The sequence below is a fragment of the Gallinula chloropus genome (assembly GCF_964237585.1).
Source record: "Gallinula chloropus genome assembly, chromosome: 31".
Taxonomy (NCBI): Eukaryota; Metazoa; Chordata; class Aves; order Gruiformes; family Rallidae; genus Gallinula; species Gallinula chloropus.
Window position 1 is genome coordinate 311,511 of NC_140116.1, and position 14,222 is coordinate 325,732.

General features: G+C 52.1%; 1 protein-coding gene across 1 annotated transcript; it reads right to left on the reverse strand.

The window, feature by feature from the left end:
• Nucleotides 1-6,665: 6,665 nt before the first annotated feature.
• Nucleotides 6,666-11,820, reverse strand: LOC311202586 (keratin, type II cytoskeletal 79-like; the record flags this gene model as incomplete). The annotated part of the gene is made up of 8 exons (XM_084277175.1): nucleotides 6,666-6,675; nucleotides 7,395-7,615; nucleotides 7,916-8,041; nucleotides 8,129-8,293; nucleotides 8,647-8,742; nucleotides 9,339-9,399; nucleotides 10,053-10,270; nucleotides 11,572-11,820. 8 exons carry the CDS (start codon nucleotides 11,818-11,820, stop codon nucleotides 6,666-6,668), a joined length of 1,146 nt encoding a protein of 381 aa, XP_084133301.1.
• Nucleotides 11,821-14,222: the final 2,402 nt, after the last annotated feature.

Below are 14,222 nucleotides of genomic sequence, written 5' to 3' on the forward strand. Positions count from 1 at the left end.
AGTGACCAAGTGGTGGGTAGGAAAGACACCCATGACTCCAACAGCACCAGGAATTCCACCTTCAATACGACCAGCAGATTGTTATGCGCAAATATTACTTGTGGGAAGCTTCTCCAGAAGAACCTGAGCCACTTCCATAGAGAGTCCTGTAGCCTCCATCAGCCCTGTATTCTCCACCCCCACTAGATGGGCTCCATGTGATACTACCACAGCTTCCCTCACCCGTACAACCAACCCCTGCAGAGCCAGACACGTGTGAAGAGTGACAACCAGCACTGTCTGAACTGGGACCACCACCAGAGATGGAGCCTCCACTGCCAGAGCCTCCACCACCTCCTCCAGAGATGGATCCACCACTGCCTGAACTGGATCCCCATCCTCCAGAGCTTCCTCCACTGCCAGAGCCTCCACCACCTCCTCCACAGATGGATCCACCATGGCCTGAGCTGGATCCCCATCCTCCAGAGCTTCCTCCACTGCCAGAGCCTCCACCACCTCCTCCACAAATGGATCCACCAGTGCCAGAGCTGGATCCCCATCCTCCAGAGCTTCCTCCACTGCCAGAGCCCCCACTACCTCCTCCAGAGATGGATCCACCACTGCCTGAGCTGGATCCCCATCCTCCAGAGCTTCCACCACCTCCAGAGATGGAGCCTCTCCTGCCAGAGCTTCCTCCACCTCCAGAGCTCATCCCTCCACTCTGAGGACTGCACCTCCCACTGCCTGAGCTGGATCCCCATCCTCCAGAGCTTCCTCCACCTCCAGAGATGGAGCCTCTCCTGCCAGAGCTTCCGCCACCTCCTCCAGAGCTGGATCCCCATCCTCCAGAGCTTCCTCCACTGCCAGAGCCTCCACCACCTCCTCCAGAGATGGATCCACCACTGCCTGAGCTGGATCCCCATCCTCCAGAGCTTCCTCCACCTCCAGAGCAGGAACCTCCAGTGCCAGAGCCTCCACCACCTCCTCCACAGATGGATCCACCATGGCCTGAGCTGGATCCCCATCCTCCAGAGCTTCCTCCACCTCCAGAGATGGAGCCTCTCCTGCCAGAGCTTCCGCCACCTCCAGAGATGGAGCCTCTCCTGCCAGAGCTTCCTCCACCTCCAGAGCAGGAACCTCCACTGCCAGAGCCTCCACCACCTCCTCCACAGATGGATCCACCATGGCCTGAGCTGGATCCCCATCCTCCAGAGCTTCCACCACCTCCAGAGATGGAGCCTCTCCTGCCAGAGCTTCCTCCACCTCCAGAGCAGGAACCTCCACTGCCAGAGCCTCCACTTCCTCCTCCACAAATGGATCCACCACTGCCCGAGCTGGACCCCCATCCTCCAGAGCTTCCTCCACCTCCAGAGCAGGAACCTCCACTGCCAGAGCCTCCACCACCTCCTCCACAAATGGATCCACCATGGCCTGAGCTGGATCCCCATCCTCCAGAGCTTCCTCCACCTCCAGAGATGGAGCCTCTCCTGCCAGAGCTTCCTCCACCTCCAGAGATGGAACCTCTCCTGCTAGAGCTTCCTCCACCTCCAGAACTCATCCCTCCACCGTGAGGACTGCACCTCCCACTGCCTGAGCTGGATCCCCATCCTCCAGAGCTTCCTCCACTGCCAGAGCCTCCACCACCTCCTCCACAAATGGATCCACCAGTGCCAGAGCTGGATCCCCATCCTCCAGAGCTTCTTCCACTGCCAGAGCCCCCACTACCTCCTCCAGAGATGGATCCACCACTGCCTGAGCTGGATCCCCATCCTCCAGAGCTTCCACCACCTCCAGAGATGGAGCCTCTCCTGCCAGAGCTTCCTCCACCTCCAGAGCTCATCCCTCCACTCTGAGGACTGCACCTCCCACTGCCTGAGCTGGATCCCCATCCTCCAGAGCTTCCTCCACCTCCAGAGCAGGAGCCTCCACTGCCAGAGCCTCCACCACCTCCTCCACAAATGGATCCACCATGGCCTGAGCTGGATCCCCATCCTCCAGAACTTCCTCCACCTCCAGAGATGGAGCCTCTCCTGCCAGAGCTTCCGCCACCTCCAGAGATGGAGCCTCTCCTGCCAGAGCTTCCTCCACCTCCTCCAGAGATGGATCCACCACTGCCAGAGCTGGATCCCCATCCTCCAGAGCAGGAGCCTCCACTGCCAGAGCCTCCACCACCTCCTCCAGAGATGGATCCACCACTGCCTGAGCTGGATCCCCATCCTCCAGAGCTTCCTCCACTGCCAGAGCCTCCACCACCTCCTCCAGAGATGGATCCACCACTGCCTGAGCTGGATCCCCATCCTCCAGAGCTTCCTCCACCTCCAGAGCAGGAACCTCCTCTGCCAGAGCCTCCACCACCTCCTCCACAAATGGATCCACCATGGCCTGAGCTGGATCCCCATCCTCCAGAGCTTCCTCCACCTCCAGAGATGGAGCCTCTCCTGCCAGAGCTTCCGCCACCTCCAGAGATGGAGCCTCTCCTGCCAGAGCTTCCTCCACCTCCAGAGCAGGAACCTCCACTGCCAGAGCCTCCACCACCTCCTCCACAGATGGATCCACCATGGCCTGAGCTGGATTCCCATCCTCCAGAGCTTCCTCCACCTCCAGAGATGGAGCCTCTCCTGCCAGAGCTTCCTCCACCTCCAGAACTCATCCCTCCACTGTGAGGACTGCACCTCCCACTGCCTGAGCTGGACCCCCATCCTCCAGAGCTTCCTCCACCTCCAGAGCAGGAACCTCCACTGCCAGAGCCTCCACTTCCTCCTCCACAAATGGATCCACCAGTGCCAGAGCTGGATCCCCATCCTCCAGAGCTTCCTCCACCTCCAGAGATGGAACCTCTCCTGCCAGAGCTTCCTCCACCTCCAGAGCTCATCCCTCCACCGTGAGGACTGCACCTCCCACTGCCTGAGCTGGACCCCCATCCTCCAGAGCTTCCTCCACCTCCAGAGCAGGAGCCTCCACTGCCAGAGCCTCCACCACCTCCTCCACAAATGGATCCACCACTGCCTGAGCTGGATCCCCATCCTCCAGAGCTTCCTCCACCTCCAGAGATGGAGCCTCTCCTGCCAGAGCTTCCGCCACCTCCAGAGATGGAGCCTCTCCTGCCAGAGCTTCCTCCACCTCCTCCAGAGATGGATCCACCACTGCCAGAGCTGGATCCCCATCCTCCAGAGCAGGAGCCTCCACTGCCAGAGCCTCCACCACCTCCTCCAGAGATGGATCCACCACTGCCTGAGCTGGATCCCCATCCTCCAGAGCTTCCTCCACTGCCAGAGCCTCCACCACCTCCTCCAGAGATGGATCCACCACTGCCTGAGCTGGATCCCCATCCTCCAGAGCTTCCTCCACCTCCAGAGCAGGAACCTCCAGTGCCAGAGCCTCCACCACCTCCTCCACAAATGGATCCACCATGGCCTGAGCTGGATCCCCATCCTCCAGAGCTTCCTCCACCTCCAGAGATGGAGCCTCTCCTGCCAGAGCTTCCGCCACCTCCAGAGATGGAGCCTCTCCTGCCAGAGCTTCCTCCACCTCCAGAGCAGGAACCTCCACTGCCAGAGCCTCCACCACCTCCTCCACAGATGGATCCACCATGGCCTGAGCTGGATTCCCATCCTCCAGAGCTTCCTCCACCTCCAGAGATGGAGCCTCTCCTGCCAGAGCTTCCTCCACCTCCAGAACTCATCCCTCCACTGTGAGGACTGCACCTCCCACTGCCTGAGCTGGACCCCCATCCTCCAGAGCTTCCTCCACCTCCAGAGCAGGAACCTCCACTGCCAGAGCCTCCACTTCCTCCTCCACAAATGGATCCACCAGTGCCAGAGCTGGATCCCCATCCTCCAGAGCTTCCTCCACCTCCAGAGATGGAGCCTCTCCTGCCAGAGCTTCCTCCACCTCCAGAGATGGAACCTCTCCTGCCAGAGCTTCCTCCACCTCCAGAACTCATCCCTCCACCGTGAGGACTGCACCTCCCACTGCCTGAGCTGGATCCCCATCCTCCAGAGCCTCCTCCACTGCCAGAGCCTCCACCACCTCCTCCACAAATGGATCCACCAGTGCCAGAGCTGGATCCCCATCCTCCAGAGCTTCCTCCACTGCCAGAGCCCCCACTACCTCCTCCACAAATGGATCCACCACTGCCTGAGCTGGATCCCCATCCTCCAGAGCTTCCTCCACCTCCAGAGATGGAGCCTCTCCTGCCAGAGCTTCCTCCACCTCCAGAGCAGGAACCTCCACTGCCAGAGCCTCCACTTCCTCCTCCACAAATGGATCCACCACTGCCCGAGCTGGATCCCCATCCTCCAGAGCTTCCTCCACCTCCAGAGATGGAGCCTCTCCTGCCAGAGCTTCCGCCACCTCCAGAGATGGAGCCTCTCCTGCCAGAGCTTCCTCCAGCTCCTCCAGAGATGGATCCACCGCTGCCAGAGCTGGATCCCCATCCTCCAGAGCTTCCTCCACCTCCAGAGCAGGAGCCTCCACTGCCAGAGCCTCCACCACCTCCTCCAGAGATGGATCCACCACTGCCTGAGCTGGATCCCCATCCTCCAGAGCTTCCTCCACCTCCAGAGATGGAGCCTCTCCTGCCAGAGCTTCCTCCACCTCCAGAGCAGGAGCCTCCACTGCCAGAGCTTCCTCCACCTCCAGAGCTCATCCCTCCACTGTGAGGACTGCACCTCCCACCGCCAGAGCTGGATCCCCATCCTCCAGAGCTTCCTCCACTGCCAGAGCCTCCACCACCTCCTCCAGAGATGGATCCACCACTGCCTGAGCTGGATCCCCATCCTCCAGAGCTTCCTCCACCTCCAGAGCAGGAACCTCCACTGCCAGAGCTTCCTCCACCTCCAGAGCTCATCCCTCCACTGTGAGGACTGCACCTCCCACCGCCAGAGCTGGATCCCCATCCTCCAGAGCTTCCTCCACCTCCAGAGCAGGAACCTCCTCTGCCAGAGCCTCCACCACCTCCTCCACAGATGGATCCACCATGGCCTGAGCTGGATCCCCATCCTCCAGAGCTTCCTCCACCTCCAGAGATGGAGCCTCTCCTGCCAGAGCTTCCTCCACCTCCAGAACTCATCCCTCCACTGTGAGGACTGCAATTCCCACCGCCAGAGCTGGATCCCCATCCTCCAGAGCTTCCTCCACTGCCAGAGCCTCCACCACCTCCTCCACAAATGGATCCACCATGGCCTGAGCTGGAACCCCATCCTCCAGAGCTTCCTCCACCTCCAGAGATGGAGCCTCTCTTGCCAGAGCTTCCTCCACCTCCAGAACTCATCCCTCCACTGTGAGGACTGCACCTCCCACTGCCTGAGCTGGACCCCCATCCTCCAGAGCTTCCTCCACCTCCTGAACAGGAACCTCCACTGCCAGAGCCTCCACTTCCTCCTCCACAAATGGATCCACCACTGCCCGAGCTGGATCCCCATCCTCCAGAGCTTCCTCCACCTCCAGAGATGGAGCCTCTCCTGCCAGAGCTTCCTCCACCTCCAGAGCAGGAGCCTCCCCTGCCAGAGCTTCCTCCACCTCCAGAGCAGGAGCCTCCCCTGCCAGAGCTTCCTCCACCTCCAGAGCAGGAGCCTCCCCTGCCAGAGCTTCCACCACCTCCTCCAGAGATGGATCCACCACTGCCAGAGCCTGCTCCTTGACCAGCACTTCCTCCTCCAGTGATGGATCCTTTCTTGTTTCTGCTGCTGCCACTACCAGAGCTCATCCCTCCACTGTGGGGACTGCACCTCCCACTGCCAGAGCTGGATCCCCATCCTCCAGAGCTGTGGCCACCTTTAGAGATGGAGCCTCCACTGCCAGAGCCTCCACCACAGATGGATCCACCACTGCCAGAGCTGGATCCCCATCCTCCAGAGCTGTGGCCACCTTTAGAGATGGAGCCTCCACTGCCAGAGCCTCCACCACAGATGGATCCACCACTGCCAGAGCTGGATCCCCATCCTCCAGAGCTGTGGCCACCTTTAGAGATGGAGCCTCCACTGCCAGAGCCTCCACCACAGATGGATCCACCACTGCCAGAGCTGGATCCCCATCCTCCAGAGCTGTGGCCACCTTTAGAGATGGTGCCTCCGCTGCCAGAGCCTCCACCACAGATGGATCCACCACTGCCAGAGCTGGATCCCCATCCTCCAGAGCTGTGGCCACCTTTAGAGATGGAGCCTCCACTGCCAGAGCCTCCACCACAGATGGATCCACCACTGCCAGAGCTGGATCCCCATCCTCCAGAGCTGTGGCCACCTTTAGAGATGGTGCCTCCGCTGCCAGAGCCTCCTCCAGAGATGGATCCACCACTGCCAGAGCCTCCTCCAGAGATGGATCCACCACTGCCTGAGCTGGATCCCCATCCTCCAGAGCTGTGGCCTCCTTTAGAGATGGAGCCTCCGCTGCCAGAGCCTCCTGTACCTCCTCCACAGATGGATCCACCACTGCCAGAGCTGGATCCCCATCCTCCAGAGCTGTGGCCACCTTTAGAGATGGAGCCTCCGCTGCCAGAGCCTCCTCCAGAGATGGATCCACCACTGCCAGAGCTAGATCCCCATCCTCCAGAGATTCCACATTTTCCTCCTCCAGATGGTGACCATCTACTTCTGGTTTTGCTGGCAGCACCATAGTTCAACACCACCTTCCCACTATTTGAGCTGCCAGATCCTACTGCGAAGGATCCTGTAGCACCCGCATTTTGGTCAATGACACCTGTAAGAAATCAAGAGCATGTCCAATTTATTCTTTTGAACCCCAAAAATTATAAGTGTAGCTGATATTACTACTTGGGTATGGTCACCATTGTACCTGTTCTAGTGGCATTAGTAATAGCCTCAAAAACACATAGAAGGATCTTCATTAGAGGCCAAGACTTCTCTCTCCTCTAGTTGCCTTCCTATTTCCACAAGTTTTAGGACTTGATTTTTTTCCCCTTCAGTTCTGACATACACCCCATGGACCTTCAGAAAGAGTTGTCTCCCTGCTTCCTACAGATTTGTTTGAAATTAGCCAGTAAGTTCCAAAGCTCAATAATGACTAATTAACACATATATCTGTGTATTCACAGACACAGGAGTGTTGTGTGCTTCGTTTCCCAGGAAACTTGGACATGAACTAAGGCTGTTCTGATGGTAGGTGTTAAGTACCACAGACAACAAAATGGTAACACTGCTCTGAAAAACAAAAGCAAAACCTAGAGATACTCACAGATCGTGGCTGGTGAGCCTTCCTGTATCCTGTGAAGGGAAAGCAACACTGAGATATTTCATCTAGTAAGTGTAAAAGTCAGCCTAGGCTCTATCAGGAAGCTGATGAAAGAGGTCACTCCTTCTAGGTAGCCACTCCTCCTGGATCTCCAGGTCACAGATGGAACAAGGACACACACCTCTTCGTACAGGTGCTTCTGTTCAGGATGGATAGTTTGTACATACCTGGTCTCCTCCTCTTCAAGGAGCGATCTGTACATGGCAATTTCAATATCCAGGGCCAGTTTCACATTCAGGAGCTCCTGATAGTCATGAAGGAGGCGAGCCAGATCATCCTTGGCCTGCTGCAGGACGTTTTCCAGCTCCTGAAGTTTTTGCTGGCCATCTTTGACAGCAGAGCTCCCACGCTGTTCAGCATCTTTAATGGTTTCTTGGAGGTTGGTGCTCTACAGAGGGCACAGACAGCATGTGTCCAGTTCTCTTCTATAGGACTGGGACTGGACTGTCAAACCCTTCCCACAGTCTTAGGAAACTGAAAGACCTGCCTCAGTGACAGAACTCAAAAGATACAACATTACTGAATAAGTGATCCTGAATTAAATCCCAACATAGACACACTAATTGTTTAATTTTAAAGAGGAAACATCATCTCTAGGGTCACCTCCAAAGGACAGGCTGTGCTATACTGCACTGAGTTCCCAGTAAAAGTAACTGTAATAGTTTGTGTTGGAAAGCAGCAAGCTTACCTTTTTCTTTGCAATTTCAATTTCTGGTTGCAGTCTTTGGATCTGCCTGATAAGCTCCTGGATTTCCTGGTAACTGTTCTTCAGTTGCTCACGTTGAGTTACCCACATGTTCTGGAGGTCCTGGTACTGATGTGCAGAGGGAAGAGAAAAGACATCATTAGTTTCTTTTCTGTTGAGCAGACTTGCCCCGCTATGTTAATGACATCTACTCACCCTGCCCTGATACATGGCATCTACTTCTGCTTTACTTCTCTGAGCAATTGTGTCATATTCTTGCCTGACTTCTTCAATGATGCCATCCATGTTGAGTTCTCTGTGGTTGTCCATGGACAGAATGACATTGGTGTTGCCAAGTACTGTTTGCAGCTGGGAGAGTTCCTGCAAGGAAAAAAAGATTTTGGACTTTAACAGTCGCTGCAGCAGCCCAGATTGTGTTCTGAGGACAGAAATGGTACCCTCTGGCCAGTTACCCACTGGAACTTCCCTACCAGCATCCCCTGGATCTTATTGTTCCACCACGTATTTTCAAGTGTCTCTTCCAGCCTGTGACACACCAAACCCACTTAGTCACCCACAGATGAAAAAGGACTTTATCAGATCAAAGGCCAAGTATGATCCACTCTCTACCCCACTCTACAAAGTCCTATTCAGGTGAGGTTTCTGGGAACCTCCAAAAGATACCCTCAAGTCTTGAAGGACATGTAAGTTATTAGTCAGAGAAGCATACTCACAGCTTCATGTAAGCATCTGAGGAACTCAAGCTCCTGCTTCAGTATTTCCACCCGAACATCAAACTCTGTTTTTCCCATGTACACACTGTCCAGTTCCTATTAAGAAAAGCACCTTATTTGTATTTCTTTGATGGCAAACTCTCTACTGAAGTTAAATTCTTGCAAGGCTCAGTAAATTTCTTTAAAGCCTTAATTCCTGGAGTCAAATAATGGCCCATGAATCTTAGCTCTCATTTGAAAAGCAATTGTAACAGAGAAAGCTTTCAATACTTAGAGAAGGACAACTTGGAACTAAGCACAATATCAGTGGCGATAACTGTTTCTGGAGAAAATGCAGAAAGTAGAAACATAGATTTCATTAATTCTTCTAATTAAAAAGTTGTCTAAATTCTCCATTCTCCTACCTAAGCCATCTATAGACATTTTTTAGCTCCCAATAACATCTCACCAGGGTTGTGATTGAGTGATAGAGAAAGGCCAGCACTTTTGAGATACTCCTATAAAAGACCAATTCAGTCTCTGGAGGAAATTATTCTCGCCAGTCTTACAGTAAAATCTCTAGTTTTCAATTATTTTAGAGGCAAGTTAGGCCAATTTAAGCAAAGACCTTGCTTTTGAAAACCTCAGCAACCATCCAGTTATTGCTTTATTCCTCAGGATTGGATTTAGCTCAGTGTCTTGGATTACTTCACCTTTTTAAGCTCCACAAACTCCTCTTCTTTAGAGGCACGTTTGTTGATCTCATCTTCAAACCTGTTGCAGTAGAGAAAATAAACTGTTTGTCTTATCTTCTCAGTCAAGTGGATTTGAAAGCAAAGGGAATCCTCCGAAAAGGGACTGTGTCACGTTTCTGTTTAACTGCAACTTCTGGCAACTGCCCAAGGCAATTGCAAACCCTCTGGAGAACTATCACATAGTTAGACAATGAAACCTGATAGAGACCAGTTCTAACATCCCCTTAACTCTGAACTAAACTTCCCATGTTACAGACCCATGGACAGATATTATCGTATGGGTGTAGCAAAGACAGAAGTAGTGACAGCCCTTCTCAACTTCACCCCACTGCCCAGCTCTGTCCCTCCCCTCTGTCCACCAGCAGGAGTAAGGACTCTTGGGTTACTCATTGCCTGGGGGAAGAAGGACATGAAGGAGGACAGGAGTGGGATAGATCTACAGAGCCTTTTGATTTTCCTCCTACTGCTCTGGGTTCTGCCCTCCCCAAACCTATTTCAGTCTTGCAGTGTCAAAGTCAAATCCCATGATAAACCTACTGCAGAGCACTGCCAGGACGGCTCCAAAACTCATGGAAGTGCAAAGCCAAGCTATGCTATCCCAGGACATGATCACACTGCCTTGGAAAATTCCAGTAGGCTTTCCCCAGACTTGTGAGACTTGTGACTGCTCACCTCTTCTTATAATCTTCAACAAGCTGAAGCATATTATATGCTTCTGGATCAAGCTGCTCCTTCTGGCTCTGAAGCGTTTCTAGTTGCCTCTGCAGGTTGCTGATGTAAGATTGAAAGAAAGAGGAGATGTTTCTGCTCTCCTCTGGTCGGGCACTTTGCTGCTGCAGAAGTTCCCATTTGGCCATTAGAGCCTGGTTCTGCCGCTCGAGACACTGGACCTGAAAGGCAAAGCGGAAGAACATCTCAGCTGGGGGAAACACAGACATAGCATTAGTCCCTATAGCAAAAGAAACACTAATTAGTATTTCCAACACAGTGACATATAGAGGCTTCATCATGTGGGACCAGATTCAGTATCACTGGTACCAACACACAAGACAGACTAAAGCAGGAGATGCCTCTTCCTTCCCAACCCATCGCATCAGATGTTGATGATTTTTCTGCTCAAAGCCAATACTGAAATTTTCAGCTCTTAAATGCACAACATTTAGGGGGATAATTGAGGTGGAGGGAGACTTCAGCTGTTTCTGAACCTTAGACACCCAAATCCACAAGAAGAGTTAGCTTCCCCTCAGAAAGCCACATGGGACCACTCTTTTCCTAGATATACCTTGCCTCAGAGGTCAGACCTATAACATCCATAGCTGGTGTTTTTGGAAACCAGAAGGATATAATCTCTTCATCTGGGACACCGAACATGTTTTAACCTGGAAGCTGACACCCAGAAGGCTTAAAAACCAAAAAAGCTAAAGGTAGTCCTATTTCTATCAGGACTTAAAACTTCAGGGTGTAAGCAGCACCATTTCTGTAGGGGATACATGAAGCCCTTAAGTCCTCACACAGAACAAATAACACAAACTTCCACCCTATGTAGATACACATGTCACCACCCCAAAGGCACATGTCAGGTCTGCATGGGTGGGTGAAACTTCCTGGCTGCTTTCTTCCTGTATCTGAGTAGAAACAAGGAGCAGACAGGACTGCAAAGAGGGATGAAAGCATTGAGTGTCAACCAAGAAAGAGGTAAAGAGGAAAGATGTGGGGGCCACAGGTCACCTGAAAGAGACTAGGACCCTCCAAGCAAAGTAACTTGTTTTGTAATTTGAAGAAATGCAGAAGTTTGAAGAAACAGGACACATGAAGAATGCCCAAGTCCATCACCCACTTTTCCTGATAGCATCAAGAATCCCCAGGCACCAGCATATAACTGGCCATACAGAAATCCTCTTCAAAGGAGAAGTGAGTTAATGTGTCAGTGACATCCCAGTAGCTTTTTATTGTCCTGCCACAAATGGTGATTCAGAGATACTTATCCCAGGGCTAAATGTGAGTGATTCATGTAGCGGTGTTCATAGCAAGCTATTAAGAATTCCACACCAGCACAGGGGAATATAGCTGATGTAAGTTGGGGGGGAGAAGATGCAATGTAAAGGTGTCTCCATGACTTGCACATGCAGAGGGGCACCCCTTATATTTCCCCTTTCCCAAATACCAAGCAAAAAAGGGAACAGGGACTCACCTTATCGATGAATGATGCAAATTTGTTGTTGAGAGCCTTAATCTGCTCTTTCTCATCCGACCGCACGCGCTGGAACTCAGGGTCAACTTGCACTTGGATTGGCCTCAGCAGGTTGGTATTGACACGGACCTCCTCGATGCCTCTGCTAACACCAGCCTGCCCAAAACTCTGTCCAGCCCCTCGTTCACTAAAGGCACTTCTACCAAGGCCTCCCCCAGGTACCTCCCAGCCTGAACTTCTTCCATGCATGCTACCAAGCCCTGCTTCACCACCTTGAAAAGCTCCCACAAAATACCCTCTGCTACCAAAGCCAAAATGTCTCCTACCACCAAATCCCAGGTACCTCCCATATCTTATTCCTTCTCTTCCATAGCCTCCACCACCAGAAGCATTCATAAAGCCACCAAGGTTGTAGAGACTCCTGCTGCCATAACCATGGTATCGTTCTCCTCTATTGTCTTCACAATGGCTTACAGTAGATGAACTTCTCCCACCAGCCAGTGTGCCACAGTGGGCAGAAGAACTACTGAAATTCCCATCCCCAAATCTGGAAAAGTGTTGGCTCATAGCGTTGTTTTCCAAGTGCTAAGGAGAGAGAGCAGGCGGAGAAGGTTGTAAAACAAGAGGAGAAATGAGAGTGAAGGATCCTCTGCTCCTCTGGTGGGGGTGATGGAAGTTCTCCTTTATATGTTCTGAAGGAGTTGGTCTCCATTCCGTGGTAATTGGCAGGTCTGTTAATGTTGTTATTGGGTTTGGTTCATCAGGCAGCAATTAACAGCTGAAGAGAGGTCAAAGTAAACATCATACCCCAATAGGGGAAATTGTGAAATTCCCCAAATCCTGCTTGACTCATGGGCTTTGCTACAATGAGATTTCCTTATCTCATTAGCCTGTCCTCCATCATTAATTGCAGTTATCCATGCACATTACCATGGTTCGCTCCCTCAGATTTTCCCAGCCCTTTTGGCACTTCGCGAGGCAGTAGGTGTTGTCCTCGTATTGACTGTGGGGTAGCTCACCTTGCTTCACCGCATCACCAGAAGCATCTACTACAGAAAGCAAACTCTTCTCCCTTTGCTTCCCACTCTCTCTTTTCCCCTCATTCTCAGCATCTCATTCCCACCCATGAGTACAGAGATCAGGTGGAGCTTTCCTCAGCCAGAGCCACATGTGGGTGAGAATGAGTGTTTAAGCCACAGAAAAGCAGCCCTGTATAAGGGCATGTTCAGAGTTATGTGGGTTACCAGCCTTCCATAATAAAACAGGGAAGCTTCCTGACAAGGAAAGTAAAACTAAAGGAGGTCTAGAAAGCCCCCAAGGTGGGAGAGCTTTGTCCTGCATAGACTGATATAAGCAGGTATTGATTTCATCTCTCTGGGAGTTGGTTTTGGGGGGGACAATATTCTCTTACTGTTGGTGAAGAGAAGCATTTTGAAGAAATGCACAGGAGCAGGCTGGAGGCTGGGATTGACAGTGTGTGGGCAGAGCTGGCCACCCCAAACAGCATGAGGGCAATGAATAGGTAAGGAGGAACTTGGCACAGTACCCATCACTGGCATCTCCATAACACAGGTGTAAGGAAGCAACTGGTGCATCACAGCATGTCAGGTGGTAGGACACAGCACTTACCATGAGAGTGATTTCTTTTTGACTGAAGGAAGGACAATGAGTAGAATAAGGTGGAGACCAAGTCAGGGGCAGCACAAACCAACCTGTAGGAGGTTGGAACCAAGTGCCCCATTCACATATAGAATGGCAGCAAAGCAAACTGAGGAGACAGTGAGGAAGTGGTGGAAAGCATGAGGAGGAGGGAGAGCTGCCCCTGGAGCTATGAACCTCTACCCTTGAGCATGCCAGGGCTGTGTGATGGCTTAAGATTAGGGCTCTGACTTTGAGAAAGCCAGAGTTAGGCAGGATGACCTCTACCTGCTGTGGGGTAGGTCCCCTTCTTCTAGGGGTAGGTCATCCCCCATCTTGTTCTTGCCTGTTTGAGACACTTTGAATGGGGAGAGGGGTGGGCTGTGTCAAGGCTGGCTTTAACATCAGGTGTGGTCTAGCACGTATTCTGCTAATACAAAACAAAGGTCTCCATTTACCATGCAAGCCCGCTATTTTAATAAATGGCTAATTATTCTGGGTTAGCAGGAAGGTAAACAAGTCAATAACTCACTGCTATATTGTCTATTCAGAAAATACTAATCATAATTATAGTATCTGTTAATCTCTTATTTCCTCTACAAGAATGTGAAAGTTTCAACTTAACATAAGGTGTGAAAATAACAAAGTAACTTTTCTATCACTGTTATTAACACCTAAAGTGAGTGGATGAAGTAAAAGCTTATTACTTGTTTTGCTTTATTGGCTAACCTAATGCAAAATACCCTGATCTCTGATTCCAGGCTTCTCTTAAAGACTAAGCAAGTCCTGGTTCCTCCACACAGAGCAAACCTGCAGCTGATGCCCTCGAGCTGAGGTGTGTGGGACTGTAGCAAGGCAGAGATGAAATCTCCAAAGGGTTTCAGGAGGAGGAGAGATACAACTTGTAAAGGAGGAGAAAAAAAGAAAGAAAAAGAGACAAGTGAGGATGAAGAAGAAACTGGGTTGAACTCTAGGTTAAATGTGCCAGGTGTCATGAGAAAGTATAACTTTTC